We start from the raw sequence: 16,226 nt of genomic DNA on the forward strand, positions 1-16,226 counted from the left end.
ACATAGGTTTTCATACTTGCCTAAAGGTGAAGGCTGGGTGTTAGGGTGAGTACGACTGGTTTGATGTAGGAGACCACAGGCCGGGGAGAAATATGCCTCTAAACTTCAAAGTTTATCTCTGAACCTCCAAGCTTGGCCCTTCCTGTGCAAGAGGCATCCAAGGCAGAATTTGTGCTCATGTGGGTAGAACAGGTGCTCCTGGCTGAGGTGCTAAAACAAAGGATTCAAGTGTCCCTAGTTCCTGCCTTGTGAGACATGGCCTTGGCTTCCTAAGCTGCCACCTGTGTTCCCATTATAGCAAATACATGTGCTCAACACCACCTTCCCAGCTTCCAATCATGGATAAGACACCACGAGGTAGACTTTTGTGTTTTATTTCAAAAGTTGAAATAAGACAAAGTTCTACCCAATTGTAGGGAAGGAACAAGTGAATACCAAGGGTCAGAAGAATGGGTAGCATTGGCACAGACGTGGCAAGAGTATAAAACTGGAAACCTCTGGATAAAGAAAAAATGTGTTTTGAGTATAAATTAAACTTATTTCCTGTCCAAGGTGATAAGTGCATGCTAGAGAGCACTTGGCCACCCGAAATAAAATGTGTGTGTTGGGGGATGTGGACACCAGTAATGGGGCAAGAACTTTTCTTTACTCAGGCTAGGAAAGCTTATCACACCCCAGGCTGGAAGTTTTGTTTTGGTGACCCTCTAAACTAACTGGAATAGGTGGAGAAGGAGCATCTCTGCTTTCAGCCCTATAAAAATCCCAGATGCCCTCTCTGGTGCATGTTTACCTTCTCAGCTCATGGCAGCCACTGGCAAACTCTTATCCTCTCAAGTTCTGAGCTCTGCTCCCATGTTGGTGTTCCTGGGGGTGGCTCCCAAGCATTAATTAATATTCTAAGCACTCATTACTCAGCCTATCCTCCTGGCATACCACAGCAAGACCTAACTGAAGAGTTCACACTATTCTGGGGTGATAAAGGAGGTAAAAATCTCAAAGAAGACATTCCAGAAACAAATAACCAAGAGATTTTGCAATTGATCGTGAGACCTTTGTAGCCCCCATCCTCCTAACCCTTATGAAGGCAAGGACAGAGTAAAGGAAGGAAAGAAGTGAACCAGGTGCCCGTGTTGAATTGTGAAACTGTGAGGTAGGTCTTTAACAAAGACAAGAAAGTTCTGGGATACACCTGGAGAATGAAGATTCATTCAAAACAGACGTGGACATGCCAGGGAGAAGGAGCAGTGGTAACTGGGGTGAGAGGGCACCTAGCTTTCTCATTACTACAGTCATGTGGGGACCACCCCTAGGGTGCAGGTGCAGCAGAATTCGGCAAAGACGAGAAGGGTGATAGAGCTCTCAGGCCCATCTCAGCTGTTGGAGGAAGACCCTCCTACGAAAGGAAGGAGTAAAAGCTGAGTAAATGAGGGATCTGCTAATGCTTGGAAAGACCTAAAATGCAGGTAGCATAGAAATGGAGTAGTTGGTTTAAGAGGGAATCAGGAAGGATCAGTGTGACAAGGCCCAAGGTTTAAGACCTAGCCCTTACAGACTAGCTTTCATAATACCCACCCTCTTCTCTGAATGAAGCTGGTCTAGCAGAGCCTGAGGACAAGTTTAGATCTGATCACTGACCCAAGTTTATTGCCCTAGGAGAACGTGCATAAGAGAACAGCAACGATTTTTTTTTTTCCCCTAGAAGATGATTCTGTGGGGATCCCTGCAACATTCCATTCCAGCAAGGCCTCTCACCTCACCTTTGTGGAGCAAAGTAACAACCCACGTGTAGGTCCCCAAACGGTAGACACTGAAGCAGCAGGGAATAAGCAATGCAGGCAGGCACGAAGGGGCTGAATGAGCTCACTGATCAGTAAGTTAGGAAAGAAGAATGGAACTGGGCTGAGGTGGCCCAATCCAAGGATGGTCAGTAGAGCAGCACAGTCCTCACACTGAGTGCAAGTAATGTCCCCCTACTACCCCCATCTGTTACCGACAAGGGCTATTTATTACCCCTTCAGAGTCACCAGGCTTCCTAGTCTAGGCAACTCTTCAAATCCTTTGGTTAAAAACACACTTTAAAAATAACATCTCTCCCCATCATCATTCCCACATCTTCCCTAACCTCGACCCACACCCTCCTCCAAAAACTCTAATCAGCCTCGGGGCTGAGTATCATCTCAGAGTGAGAGAGGAGCAGTAATAACACCGCATGAGATGGGATGGGCAGGCTCTGAGGCTAGTAAAGGATTGTATCATCTGAGAAAGGGATCTAGTATGTTCTATTTGACTGAAAAGAGAAAAATACAAAGTACTAAAATATTTTAAGAATGTTATGAGCATCTGTAATGAGTGGGGGTGAGATATGAAGTACAGAGAGAGTTATGACCTGGCTCCATGAATACAGGATTCAGAAAACACTAGCATAGTGTTTAAAGAGCCCAGTCCTAGGCTGTGAGCTTGAAGGCTCCCCCTACAATTCCTCTGCCACCACTGCCACCAATGGGGCTATTTCATGGGAGAAAAAAGTATCCCTCATTCCTTGTCTCCTTTTTCCAATCACTCACCCATGTTATGAACTGTTAGAAATGAACTAACAATTAGGCAAAAAGTATCATGAGTGTAACCCAAAAAGGCCCAAACAAAATTCCACAATGCCATTAACCATCACAAAGATAACTTCAGGCTCTCCGTCACTTCCCATGCCCCAACCTGCCCAAACCAGAGACACCCATTAATAAAATCCATCAAGCAGACTGACATGAGAACACACAAAAGGTAACTTCAGAATTTTACAACAAAACACAGCAAAATTACAGCCATTTAAACATTTAAATACAGAGAAAGTAGACAGAACCAGGAATTCTGGGAGGCAGAGGAGGGCAGCAGTGACATCAACAGTTTCTACACATGAAAGGCCCTCATTTCACTAAGCCTCCTAGCAAAGCAAGGCTCCCCTAAACTACTATTAATTAAATGAACAGGATTCTAGATTTTTCTCCTTTTCTTCAAGGCCACTGACAAGAAACATATGGTGTATTTTCCTTGACTAAGGAGTAGAGACTCAGAAACAAGAGATACCTGCCCAGGCAAAACCTTCTATAAAGTTACTCGGTTTGGGGCTGTTTTACATCAGATAAACCCTTCCTGAGGTTGGAAGTACCCGTAAGAAAATGAATAGTGGCAATTTTATCCTTTATACTTTACATCCTACCTATTGTCCCCTACCCCTACTCCCTTAACCCCAGGATGTACAAAAGGACACTCTATGGGTAGGGAGCATTAGGACTCTCAACTCTGGGATGGGTGGAGGGGAGGGAAAGCTAGGCCCAAGCTCTAGGTACAACAACTGATAATACAGCTTCTTCCTGCCCAGTAGCATCTCCTTCCTCTCCCTACAGCCAGCCTACTGAACACCTGTTTCTCCATTCTCCATTATTTGGCTTTCTGTCTGATTGGTGGAAAGGCACCTGACCTTGAAGTGAAGGGGAGCAGAACTCTCCTTTCAGTGCATAAGGGAGTGACTGGGAAGAGACAGGTGCAGGATCTTATTTCCTAGAAGATGGACAAAGGCTTCCTCCTATCTGTCTCCGTGTGCACAGTCAGGTCTTGCAGAAGGTGATGGAGTTGAAGAGCAAATTATAGCTTTTTGAAGGAATCTTGACCTTGTAAATAGTGAGATGGGGTTTATGGCCCTTTTCTATCCCAGCTCCCTGCTGTCCTTCCACAAGCAGGAAGATTATTTCTGATGTCCTGATCCCCTGGAAAAGGGGCCCAAACACACTAGGGCAGGTTGCTCTGGACAGTTACAAAGAGCTTCGTCCTTTCTCGCCTCTTCACGGCACACACACACAGAACAGTCCCCACCTCTATCCCTCTGGATGTGTGTGTGCACATGGCACAAGCCTTTCAAGGACAGCTCTTGCTGTACACAGATGTGCCAAAGGTCAAAGCCTGGGGAAAATTCAAGAACCTCAGTTCTGTCCCTCTCAACTAGCTGCCTGAGTGTCAAAAGGCACCATGTGTCCAGGGTGGGGATGGGAATTTACCAAGTCCTCTGGTACAGGAGGCAGGGATGACACTGTCTACATCAAGGTTTCCTAACCTTGGTACTACTGACATTTTGAGCCAGACAATTCTCTGCTGGGGGAGTTGGGGCTCTGCTGTGCCCTGCAGGGTGTTTAGCAGAATCCCTGGTCTCCAGCCACTAGCTGCCAGTAGCACACAGCCCCACCCCCAGGCGCGACAACCAAAAGTGTCTCCAGAGATTGCCAAATGGCCTCTAGGCGACAAAACCACCTCTTTGAGAATCGCTGGTCTAGAGGTAAAGCAGCTGATTGTCCGTGATGGGGAAGGAACCTAAATGGATTCAGCAAGGTCACAAATGCAAAGGCCCTGAGCACAGCAACCATGTGAGATAGTGAAGAGAGGGGCCCTGAGACCCAGGGCAGAAAAGATCCTCTAGGAAGCAGAAAAGCAGGTATTCCTGAAAAGCTGTAACAGGGGAAGACATTTTCTCAGAGGGTGTGGTGTTGGCCTCGGCAGTGAGAAGAGTTAGTCAGAAGTCAGTAGGTCCACTCCTCTGGAACTCGCCAGGGAAAACCTAGTCTTCATCCGAATTTGGATCAAGGATGGCTTCCTAAGGCTGTGGGATTGTCTCCTTAGTGAGCCTAGGTCACATCTCTGCTTCCGGAGGGCAAAGCCTAGTCTTTCCTCCTAGGATGTGGCAGGTCAGAGGGAGGAAAAGCCACTTCCGCTGCCTGCTTAGTGTTCTACCTTGTTCCTTGCCCAGCCCCCCAAAATTCCATATGAAATTTCATTCAAAAAAGAAATTCACAAAGCTAAAAACTTAAAGAGGCAAAGTAGGCAGGTTCTGCTGTATGGAAAAGAGAAAAAGAACACTCTGGATGAGAGAAAGAAGGCATAAAATGTATGTGAAGAAGAGATGGGATGTGTGATCTAAGAGCTTTATAAAACAAAACTTTAAAAGTCTGCATGTTTTCTTACACCCCTGCCAAAAGGTCCATAATTAAACTCAGTAAGTAGGGCCCACAGTAGGACTCCATCAGTCTTCTAGCACGACACCTTTTTCTTTTAAGAAAATAATTTGTTTAAAAAGCCTTCCCAAATAAGTCCAACACATCAAAAACTGTTTTTCATAAAGATGAGAACAAGCTCCAGGCACCGTGTCTCTTTGGGGTACGGAAAGAGTATATTGCAGTTTAAAACAAAACATAAAACTTTCTTCACAAAATAAAAGAAGTCTTTTTGGTCTCCTCGACTGTAGCACACACAAAAAGTGACAGTTCCTCCAGGCTCCACCAGGAGTGGAGCAAGAGCAGAGGGCAGGAGTGCAGAGACTTCTTTTTCCAGGCCCAGGCCTGTGAAAACCGATGACCAACTGTTAGTCCTCAGCTGGGCCCACAGAGGGGCTGTATTCCTGGTCAGCCCTCTGGAGTCTGGAGCATCAGCATCTCCAAGAATTCATTTATATACTCAACAAAGATGGGGAGGGAAATCCTAAAGCAGGCATAAGCCAGAGAGGGTAGGGAGGGGGAATGACAAACATGAGAGTCTGATTTCAGGCTGCTCAGCCCACACCGCCCCTCAGTATGTGATTCTTACCACTGTTACTTGTTGAACTGGAAAGAATAGACCCCATGGTCTGAGGGAGCATCCACCGTCACTTGATTTTGCTGGCTGCCGCTCTCCTGTACCACAGCCAAGGCAGGAGAGTCACCTTGTGCATCCTTTCCTCACCTCCCACTGAAGCAGCCTAGCTAAGTTGCATGTCCTCCCCAACCAACCCATTCCCACACACCTGTGTGAGTGCACATACACACACACACACACACATACACACACACGCACACTCAGAGCATCACTTCCCCAACGTTTAGAGCAACCCATCCTCTTCCCAGGACACACTAGTCGATACAAGCCAGCATCCTGGGATTAACTACTGTCTGCCAAATGAGAGGAAGGGCCTCATTCAAAGATACAAACTAAGTCTTTCCTTCCTACATTCTTCACATCCCTACCAGCTATTTGTGAACACAGAATCAGCATCACTGTGAGAGGAAGATTTTGATCAGGGGAAAATCTGCCTCTGTTCATTTTCCAATCCTCAATCCAAAGAGATTATAAAGCTCTTACCTCAACTGAAACACTGGAAGAAGGCACAGGGGTGTACTGGGAGATGTACGCTCCTTGCATAGCTGCAGCTGTTGGCATATACTGGAATGAGATACATCAATAGGCTTAGAGCAGTGATTCTTGGCTACATTTAAAGCACCTGGGGAGCTGTAAAAACTACCAGTGCCTATTGTTCCGTCCCCAGAGATTCTAATTTAATTGTCCTAATTGTGCTTTTTAAAAGCACTTCAGGTGACTCTAAAGTACACTGGCTTAGAGAGGCTTCTACGTACATGACTACCTTTTCCTCCTCTTTCCTGTCTTCTGCTTTTTCTCAACGCCTTCTCTGCTTTAAGCCCTCCTGAACAAATCAGAATGCATCCGACCTACAAGAAAACTAATGAGCTTCACCCTTTCTTCCTGTTACTACTTTGATAAAGACTTCTAGGAAAGTGTATGAACTAGATAAACTAATATGTAGGTAGAAACACCATTTATTTAGTTGCATGAGTAGGAATCAGTTAAAATGAATGAGCTAAACAGCAGAATGGCTGTATTCCTAGCTCACGGATTATTATCTTTTTAGTTTATCGCCTTTTCTGAGTGTGCCCTCGATGACACTGAAGTGATTCCCATCCTTATTCAAGAGTATTTAAACCTAAGAGTATTACATAGGTATTCTTTGCTTGGTAGGAGTTTATAATAAAAAAATATCCTGCTTTACTGTGCCCGTGCTGCTGAGCGAGAGGTGGCCCAGTTGCTGGGTAAGAGGTCCCATCATGGAGGCAGGCTGAAGAGAAATAGGATGATCCATTCCTGGTGTCAGAACTGAACCCTAGAAGCAGCAACAAAGGACAGGGTTAGTTGGCAGCATCCTATGAGGCTGCCTGAAGCGGTGATTCATGGCTACCAGAACCACTGAAGACAGACATTTAAAAATCCTGGGAAATGATAGGTGAGCAACGACCCAGCTATGTAGCAGGAACAGGCACTGCCCATCAATCTGGAGGGATCCTTGTCTAAGAATAGCAAACTCACAGAATTTAAGGTCAAACACCTGGGTTACACAAGAGACTGAGCCAGAACTCACACCCTTATCTCATTTCATCAAATCCCACCGTTTTTCTTTACATCAAATTGCCTCTTTGGCTTTTGCCCACTTCTGAACACTCACTGAAGGCTGCATGAGGTATGACTGGTGGTGCATCCAAGACAGGTTAGGTACTTGTAGAGGAGATGTCTGAGTTACTCTCTAATGCAAGCGAAAATAAACAAACAACGTTAATTGCCTAGAGACTATTATTTCGCCCAATGATCTGATAATGTTCAGCAAAACCCACATAAGGTTGGAGTGTGCCCCCCCCTCAGAAACTGTAAATATTAAGAATAAACTGTTTAAAAAATATTAACAACTCTTACACTTCAAGTAATCCAATTTTAAACTGGGCTACAAATTTGAGTAGATATTTCTCTAAGGTGATATACAAATGGCCAACATGCACATGAAACAGGTTCAACATTAGTCACTAGGGAAATGCAAATCAAAGCCACAATGAGATACCACTTCATACCCACCAGGATGGCTATAATTAAAAAAGGACACAATAACAAATGTTATACACCACAGGTGGGGATGTAAAATGGTACAGGGGCTTTGGAAAACAGTTTAGCAGTTCCTCAAAAAGTTAAACATAGAGTTACTATGTAACCCAGCAATTTCACTCCTAGGTATATACCCTGGAGAAATGAAAACATATGTCCACACAAAACTGTGCACAATAGTTCAGAGCAGCATTATTCATAATAGCCAAAAGGTGGAAACAACTCAAATGGCCATCAACTGATAAATGGATAACAAAATGTGGCATATCCATAAAATGGAATGTGGTTCAGTCATAAAAAAGAATGAAGTACTGATACATGCTACACATGAATAAACTTTGAAAACATGCTAAGTGAAAGAAGCCAGACACAAAAGACATATACTGTATGATTCCATTTATATGCAATGGTCAGAACAGGCAAATCTATAGACGTAGAAAGCATATTGGTCATTGCCACGGGCAGGGGTAAGGGCAAATGGGGAATAAATACTAATGGGTACACAGTTTCTTTCTGAGGTGATGAAAGTGTTCTGGAATTAGATAATGGGGACAGTTGCACACTTCTATAAATATACTAAAAAATACTGACTTGTACACTTTAAGAGGATGAATTTTATCGTCTGTAAATTATATCTGAATTTTAAGATTAAAAAAAGCAACGAGAAGCTAGAAATGCATCTTGATAGACAAGTAGGTTTATTCCACAAATATAAGGATTGTTCGAGATCAGAAGCTCTACAAACATAAGTCAAAATTGAAGAAAAAAAGCCATAGTGTAATATTAGATGCTGAAAAGACATTTTAGAAAATTCAGCAGCCATTTACTTTTTAAAAAATCACAAAGTAGGGAATTCCCTGGCGGTCCAGTGGTTATGACTCAGCGCTTTCACTGCCGCGGCCCGGGTTCAACCCCTGATCGGGGAGCTAAGATCACACAAGCCCCGAGGTGCGACCAGAAAATAAATTTTAAAAAATACCACAGGGCTTCCCTGGTGGCACAGTGGTTGAGAGTCCGCCTGCCGATGCAGGGGAAACGGGTTCGTGCCCCGGTCCGGGAATATCCCACATGCTGCGGAGTGGCTGGGCCCGTGAGCCATGGCCACTGAGCCTGCGTGTCCAGAGCCTGTGCTCCGCAACGGGGGAAGCCACAACAGTGAGAGGCCCGCGTACCGTAAAAAAAAAACAAAAAACAAAACACCACAAAGTAAAATAGAGACTAGAAAGAAACTACTTACATATATTAAAGGCTATTACCAAAAACTATCTGCAAACCTTAACCCAAACAGAGAAATATTAAAACCATTGCAATTATAGTAACCTATTAGGTAGTGGGGTCAAATAAATACAATTGGATAAGAACACAGTTGGCATAAAATTGAAAAGGAGGAGAGAACTATTATTTTGCATCAATGATATAACTGTATACCTAGAAAACCTAAGAGACTTAAGTAAAAAAAAAAAAAAAACTAGTAGTAATAAGAGGATTTGGTAAGTGAGCAGTATACAAGATAGATGAACATAAATTAGTAACTTCTCAGTGTATCAGTAAGCATCTAAAAATGCTTATAAAAATTACAGAACACTTAGAAGTATATTTAACAAGAAAAACATAAGACCTACATAAATAAAACTAAGATCTTATTGAAGGACATAAAACTTTGAGAACATGAAAAGAAATACCATATTTTAGGTGAAAAGACTTAGTACTTTTTAAGAAGTCAATCCTCTTTAATATATAGATCTAATGTAATTCCAATTAAAATCCTCCCTCACAGATTTTTAAAAATTAGATAAAATGATCATAAACTTATACAGAAGAATAAATGCCAAAACATAGCAAAGAAAAGTATGAAAGAGTGGAGAAGGTTTTGTCTTATCAAATATTAGAACATACTATGAAAGCCACTGTAATCAAATCAATACATTATTGAAATAGGAACAGACACAATGATCACTGGAAGAGAATAAAGGATACAGAAAAAGATTCCAGTGTTTACTATATGACAAAGGTGGCATTTCAATTCAGTGGGAAAAGGATGGATTATTTAATAATTTGGTGCTAGGATAACTGGTGAACATTTTGAAGGAAATACAATAGAACCCCTATCTTATGTCATATACAAAAATAAATTCCTGGTTATTATACATTTAAATGTAAAACAATGAAATACATCTTGGGGACCATATGTACAATATAGGGACTGGGAAGACCTTTTAAATTAAGACAAGAAATGCAAAAGCTGTAAGTAAAAAAGCAGACATATTTAACTATACACAAATTTAAAAACTTTTGTACGGCAAAAACTAGTGATTCCCAAAGTATGGTCCCCGGATCAGCAGCAGAAGCAGGAGCAGCATCTGGGAACTTGTTAGAAATACAAATTCTTGCCTCTCACCCTAGACTTGCTGAATCAGAAATTCTTGCTGTGGTACCCAGTAACCTAGGTTTAATAAGTGATTCTGATGCACAGCTGAAGTTTGAGGACCATAAAGTCAACAGAAAACAATTAAATTTGGAAAAAAAAACTTGTAACAAAGATAACATTCAGAAGATTAGTACTTATAATATTGACAGCTTTTTTTTTTTGGCTGCCCTGTGTGGCTTGTGGGATCTTAGTTCCCCGACCAGGGATCAAACCCACGCCCCCTGCTTTGGGAGCACAGAATCTTAACCACTGGACCACCAGGGAAGTCCCAATAATACTGATAGTTTTTATAAGTTGATGGGAAAAGAACAAATAGTCAAACAGGAAAAAGGACCAAGTATATGAAGAGCAAATAAAAATATGACCAAAAAAATGCTTAAACTCAGCTGCAGTCAGGGAAGTGCAAATTAAAGTAACAATGTATTTTACATGTATCAGGATTGAAAAAAATTTTAAAAGAGCAATGTCACCTCTGGCTGGAGGAAAATGGGTACTCTCATATGTTGCCAGTGGAATGTGAATTGGCACAGTCTCTGTGGAAAGCAATCTGGTAACATCTATAAAACTGAAAGTCCGTGTATTATTCAACCTAACAACCTCACCCCTCGGACTCTAGCCCCCAGAAACAAAAGCACTCATATGTGAGGATATAGGCAAAAGGATGTTTACTAGAGCATTATTTGCACCAGATAAAAACTGAAATCCAAAGAATGCCTTTCACTGGGGTATAGTGGAAGAATTCTGGTATATGTGCAGCATAAAATATGTTACTATTAAAAAGGAAATAATTAGAACAGAGCTGCATAAGAACTACCTGGAGGGCTTGTTAAAACTCAGATTGGTAGGACCCGTCCCCAGAGTTCCTGTGAATCTAGGGTGGAGTCCAAGAACTTGTGTTTCTAAAAATCCCCGGGTAGTGCTGATATTGCTGGTCCAGGGACCACACTTTGAGAATCACTGGTTTAAATGAGAAGAGTAAAGTGTAAAAATATATATTTAATATGGAAAATTTTTGTAACATAAACAATGACTTCCAAAACCCTATACTTATGTGTATATGCAGATAAGAAAAAATATGGAAACTAGTAGGAAATTAACATGGGTTTGCTTGTGGGAGTAGTGGAGAGTAAAAGGATGCTTCTACAACAGTTCATATACATGTAGTGTGATCACATGTTATGCTTTTATGTAAAACTATTTGTGTATAGTATGTATAAAGGAAAAAACAAAAGAACAACAAGTAGTTCCCAGCCTAAAACACAATGGTAGGGAAAACCACCACACCCTTTTCTGGGCATGAACGTACCTGATATGAAGACAACATACCTGATATGAAGACACAGGAGATGGAAGATACGGGGACAGTGCAGACTGAGCAAGCATCCTGCTGGGGGTGATGTTATAAGGAGCTGGGTAAAACCTGTAGGAAGGGACCTCATCAGTAAGGAGTCACAGGAAACTACAAGGCAAGGGCCCCCACTGATAGACACAGCCACTTCCCACTAACTACTCTTTTTTTTTTTAAATAAGTTTATTTAATTTTTGGCTGTGTTGGGTCTTTGTTGCTGTGTGCGGGCTCTAGTTGCTGCGAGCAGGGGCTACTCTTCGTTGCGGTGTGTGGGCTTCTCATTGTGGTGGCTTCTCTTTGTTGTGAAGCATGGGTCTGGTCATGTGGGCTTCAGTAGTTGTGGCACACAGACTCAGCAGTTGTGGCTCGTGGGCGGTAGAGGGCAGGCTCAGTAGTTGTGGCGCGTGGGCTTAGTTGCTCCTCAGCATATGGGATCTTCCCGGACCAGGGATCAAACCTGTGTCCCCTGCATTGGCAGGCGGATTCTTAACCACTGTGCCACCAGGGAAGTCCCACCACTGACTACTCTTTAAATATCAAGATGAAACATCCGAGTGCCTGCACACAGGCCGCTGTCATTTTCAGGTGGCCTGTTTATAGAAAACACCCTTACCCATTCTGAAGAGCTGTGGTGGGGTCATAGGTCAAGGCCATACCACCCTATAAAGAAAGAACACAGCACGCACATTGTGAGCCCTTAGTGAGAACAGGAACAAGCCCAGAATTTCAAGGCTGAGGACGTATTTGGTTCAACTGATTAAAAATGAAGTCTGAACTAATCCCACTACAACTGTTCCAGGGTTTTTCTGGTTGTGCAGGATGCAAAATTCCATTCAAGATCCACACTGAAGAGCATGTTAAGCAGCCAGCATCTCTGTTACATACTGTAGCTCTCAAGTTTACCACAGAAATCAGGCCATGGAAATTTCCATTCCACTTTTCTTTTCTTTTTTTTTTTTTGGCCGCTTTGCTCGGCATGCAGGATCTTAGTTCCCCTACCAGGGATAGAACCTGTGCCCCCTGCAGTAGAAGCACGGAGTCCCAACCACCGGACCGCCAGGGAAGCCCCATCCATTACATTTTAATGTCCTTAGTATTCCTGTCTCCTAGAGGGCCTCTTACCATGTCTCCATTCCTTGGCCAGGCCCGTCCATTTTGCACAAATTTTCCTTGGTTCTGTCGTTTCTTTGGACCCCCATCAGCAAATTTGCAAAGCAAGGGATCAGATGGGGCTGCCAAGAGAGAAAGCAGACAGGCAGCTGAGTCCCACCTCACTTAGTCCACTCACTCATGCAAAAATCCTCCAGAATCTTCACAGGAAGTCATAACCTGTGGCCCTCTCAGCCTGATTCCCAGATGCCTCACCTGGTACTCCAGGGGGTGTCTTAATATATTTTCCATTAAAGTGGGTGATGATGGCTTCACACTTCTCTGTGGACTCCATCCTAAGGAGCACAAGAGGAGTTAGGGTCTACCTTCTCCAGGATCTGTACTCTCCTTATATTCGAAGAGAAAGCTCTAAGTTCCCAGCCCCACAAATGCTCCCAAAGTTGTCGCTACAGAAATACAGAGTTTCCTCCACACAAAGTCAAGGTATCTTAAAGAGGCAACCCCAGCTTCTAATGAAGGTTTTCTCAACTGGCTCCTAAAAGGAATAATGGTGGTCTTCAAACCATGAATATTCCAAAGAAGACACTGATAGATGGGCCTAGTGTTGTGTCTGGGTCCCTAAATAAGAATACAATGCTGTTACCATTATTTTTTATTACAAAATTCCTAATGGAAATTGTTCCCTCACTTTTTTTTTTTTTTTTTTTGCCACGCTGTGCAGCTTGTGGAATCTTACTTCCCCAACCAGGGACTGAACCCAGACCACAGCAGTGAAAGTGCCGAGTCCTAACCACTGGACCACCAGGGGTTCCCCTCTTCCCTCACTTTGATAAAACTGTACAAGCTAAGAATTCGCCAATATTTATTTTTTGCTTCTGGTTATAATTATCAAGGTCTAAATAGCTACTGATAACATCATTAAGATTTCATGAGTCGGGGCAGGGAGGGATAAATTAGGAGTTTGGGGTAAGCAGATACAAACTAATATATATAATACAGATAAACAACAATGTCCTACTGTATAGCACAGGGAACTATATTAAATATCCTGTGATAAATCATAATGGAAAAGAATGTGAAAAATAATATATATGTGTATGTATACATATATTATCTATATATACATATAAACACATATGTATACATATATATGAAAAAGGATACATATATAAATCACTTTGCTGTATACCAGAAACTAACACAATATTGTAATTCAACTATACTTCAATTTTTTTTGAAAAATGGGAGAAAAAAAAGATTTCATGAGTCTGTGGGAGGAAAGAGTATTAAGACAGGGTTTATGGTCCAGAGTGATAGAAAAAACAATGTTAGGAACTACTGAGTTAAAGTGTCTTGTTGGGGAAAGAGGACTGAGTAAAAATCAGAAAATCTAGATTCCAGCACCCGTTCACCGCTCAGAGTCTCTGTGAGTTAGAAAATGCACAAAAACCCTTCTGACTCATTCCTCATTTCTGCTTCAAATCCCCATCTACCTTATTACACAGGGCTGTATAGATCAAATGAGATAATGCATATAAATGTGTTTTAAAATGATAAAGATCTATATAATACAGGGTACAGTATCTTCCCCTCTTTCCATATTTAAAGTAAGTCTCAGTATATTTTCTATGCCAATAACAACTAAAGATACGAACCATTCCTATGAAGGCAGTTACTAAAAAAGGCCTCAAATGGAAACTTTTAGAGAAAATAACCTTAGGTGTCCTAGAGCAAAAAGTGTTGAGTTGGGTTACTCCTACTCCTTAGTCTTTCAAAAGGGTGAGCAGGCATGGAGGGTTTTAAGAGAATCACTTTCAGGACCTCAGCTTCCTCATAAACGCTTTCCTAAAACTGATGTGCCTGAGGGAGAGCTTGTGATCACTAATGATCAAGGCTGAAGTCCCCTCTTACAACCACTCTTCTCAATATACTTCGAACTCATCCCAAAGCTCAACACAAGGCATGGAGGACTAAGTTACAAATCTTTTTGTTAAGTCAGATGTTTCCAATTCTTCCTTCCCACAAGCTAGAGGACTCAACAAGTTGTCAACTGACACATAAAAAAGTCATTTTGGATGATAGATCACCCTCGTCTTGGCATATAATTCAGAAGGAATTCAAAGAATTCCTATTTTAGCAAAACTCTTTCCATTCCCATTTACTTATTTATGTGAACAAGGTTCCTCACCATGAAAACAAAACACAGGAACAGAGCTGGTACTAAACTCTGTCTTGTTACAGCAATAAACAATATTCACTGATGGCTACATGATCTAATTATATAAATCTAAAAGGAGCATTTCCAATAAATTTTACTTTATATGAAACAATTTTGTATCAACATTTTAATATATTTATGTTGTTTGGGGCAACTGTGAACTAATTATAAATATAATTTTCTTATGGATTAATGCATATAGACTCAGGGCCACAGGAAAAAAAGTTATATACATATTTTCATTGCAGAGAAGTGTAACAATGATCCATACAAAGACTTTCAACTATAAAAAAGTATTTTACACTAGAATACAATTCTGTAGGGAAATACAATGGAAATACAAGATCAAGAAGAAAAACAGAACACTATAAGAATGATGTAAGAGTTATGACTTTTAAAAAAATGCCCTAGGTATTTTTTAAATGATTTTGTGTATCAAATTGCTATGACATTTAGATCTCATTTAGATACATTTTTAAATGATATGACAGTTTTATTTAAAATGTCAATATTTATAAATTGCTGGAAATTATACTTTGCAAGAATCTAAATGTATGAAGAAAATCTGTAGGTATTAATGTAGAAACATGCAAGAGATTTCATAGTTTTTTAAGTTTTCAAAGCCATATTTCCCACACTGGGCTTTGAGGCACCCTGGGCCATTGTGATGAGCTCACAGAGGCACAACAAGGGATATTTTAACTTTCTGAAGAAAATACAGCAATACCTATTGGATATCTACTGTAAAGACGACTAACTCTAAACAGTTCATCATTTCAACATTAGATCACCCTACAATCCTTTAGATAACATATTTTTGCAAAGCTGGTTTTTCAGTGGTTGCTATGACAAAAGCAAGTACCATAAGAAAACTAATGTGTAACAGGAAATGAGGGTGTAAGTGTCCAATCTGATTCCAAGGTTTGAGAAGTTGTGTAGTGTCCAACAGGCACACATTCACTAGAAAGTATAGTTATTTAAGAATGAAATAAAAATATTTTCTCTTTCAATGTATTTTTCAAATAACTACAAAGTTGTTAAGATATTTATTAAACACTTTTTGAATTGTCTAGACCATTTAATTACTTAGTAAAGCAAATTGTTAAGTATTTCTTTTGTCTAGGGCTAAAAAATTATCGAGACAACTAAGGTGCCATGAACTGGAGCTTTTGCTTTAAGAGTATGGAGCAAAAACGTTTGATGATCACAAACCTTAGAAACTCCCCTTTAGTTATACTTGGGATTGCCAGCAGGTGGTGCCACCAAGATTGAGTTGGCTAGGGAAAAGGTCCTATTCCTTGTTCTCAAGGTCTAAAACACTCTAGAGTAAAGGAATGTTCTTGGACCAGAGAAGATATTATAAAAGAAAAAGGGACTTTTAGATCACT

At 41.3% G+C, this 16,226-nt stretch overlaps 1 protein-coding gene across 4 annotated transcripts in view; it reads right to left on the reverse strand.

Annotated features, from left to right (window-relative positions):
* Window positions 1–358: 358 nt before the first annotated feature.
* Window positions 359–16,226, reverse strand: part of RBMS2 (RNA binding motif single stranded interacting protein 2) — a 61,513-nt gene continuing 45,645 nt past the window's right edge. For 3 of the 4 annotated variants that reach the window (XM_024736762.1, XM_024736760.1, XM_024736763.1), the window contains 9 exons: window positions 12,876–12,955; window positions 12,633–12,742; window positions 12,124–12,170; window positions 11,489–11,582; window positions 7,307–7,384; window positions 6,857–6,967; window positions 6,154–6,234; window positions 5,623–5,708; window positions 359–5,517 (listed from right to left, as the gene is read on the reverse strand). In XM_024736762.1, the coding sequence (XP_024592530.1) occupies window positions 5,628–5,708; window positions 6,154–6,234; window positions 6,857–6,967; window positions 7,307–7,384; window positions 11,489–11,582; window positions 12,124–12,170; window positions 12,633–12,742; window positions 12,876–12,955 (682 nt within the window). In that variant the 3' untranslated portion in view covers window positions 359–5,517; window positions 5,623–5,627. The remainder of the gene's footprint in view (window positions 5,518–5,622; window positions 5,709–6,153; window positions 6,235–6,856; window positions 6,968–7,306; window positions 7,385–11,488; window positions 11,583–12,123; window positions 12,171–12,632; window positions 12,743–12,875; window positions 12,956–16,226) is intronic. The other variant, XM_024736761.1, reaches the window with a different exon arrangement.

The sequence above is a fragment of the Neophocaena asiaeorientalis genome, unplaced genomic scaffold (assembly GCF_003031525.2).
Source record: "Neophocaena asiaeorientalis asiaeorientalis breed wild unplaced genomic scaffold, Neophocaena_asiaeorientalis_V1.1 scaffold134, whole genome shotgun sequence".
Classification (NCBI taxonomy): Eukaryota; Metazoa; Chordata; class Mammalia; order Artiodactyla; family Phocoenidae; genus Neophocaena; species Neophocaena asiaeorientalis.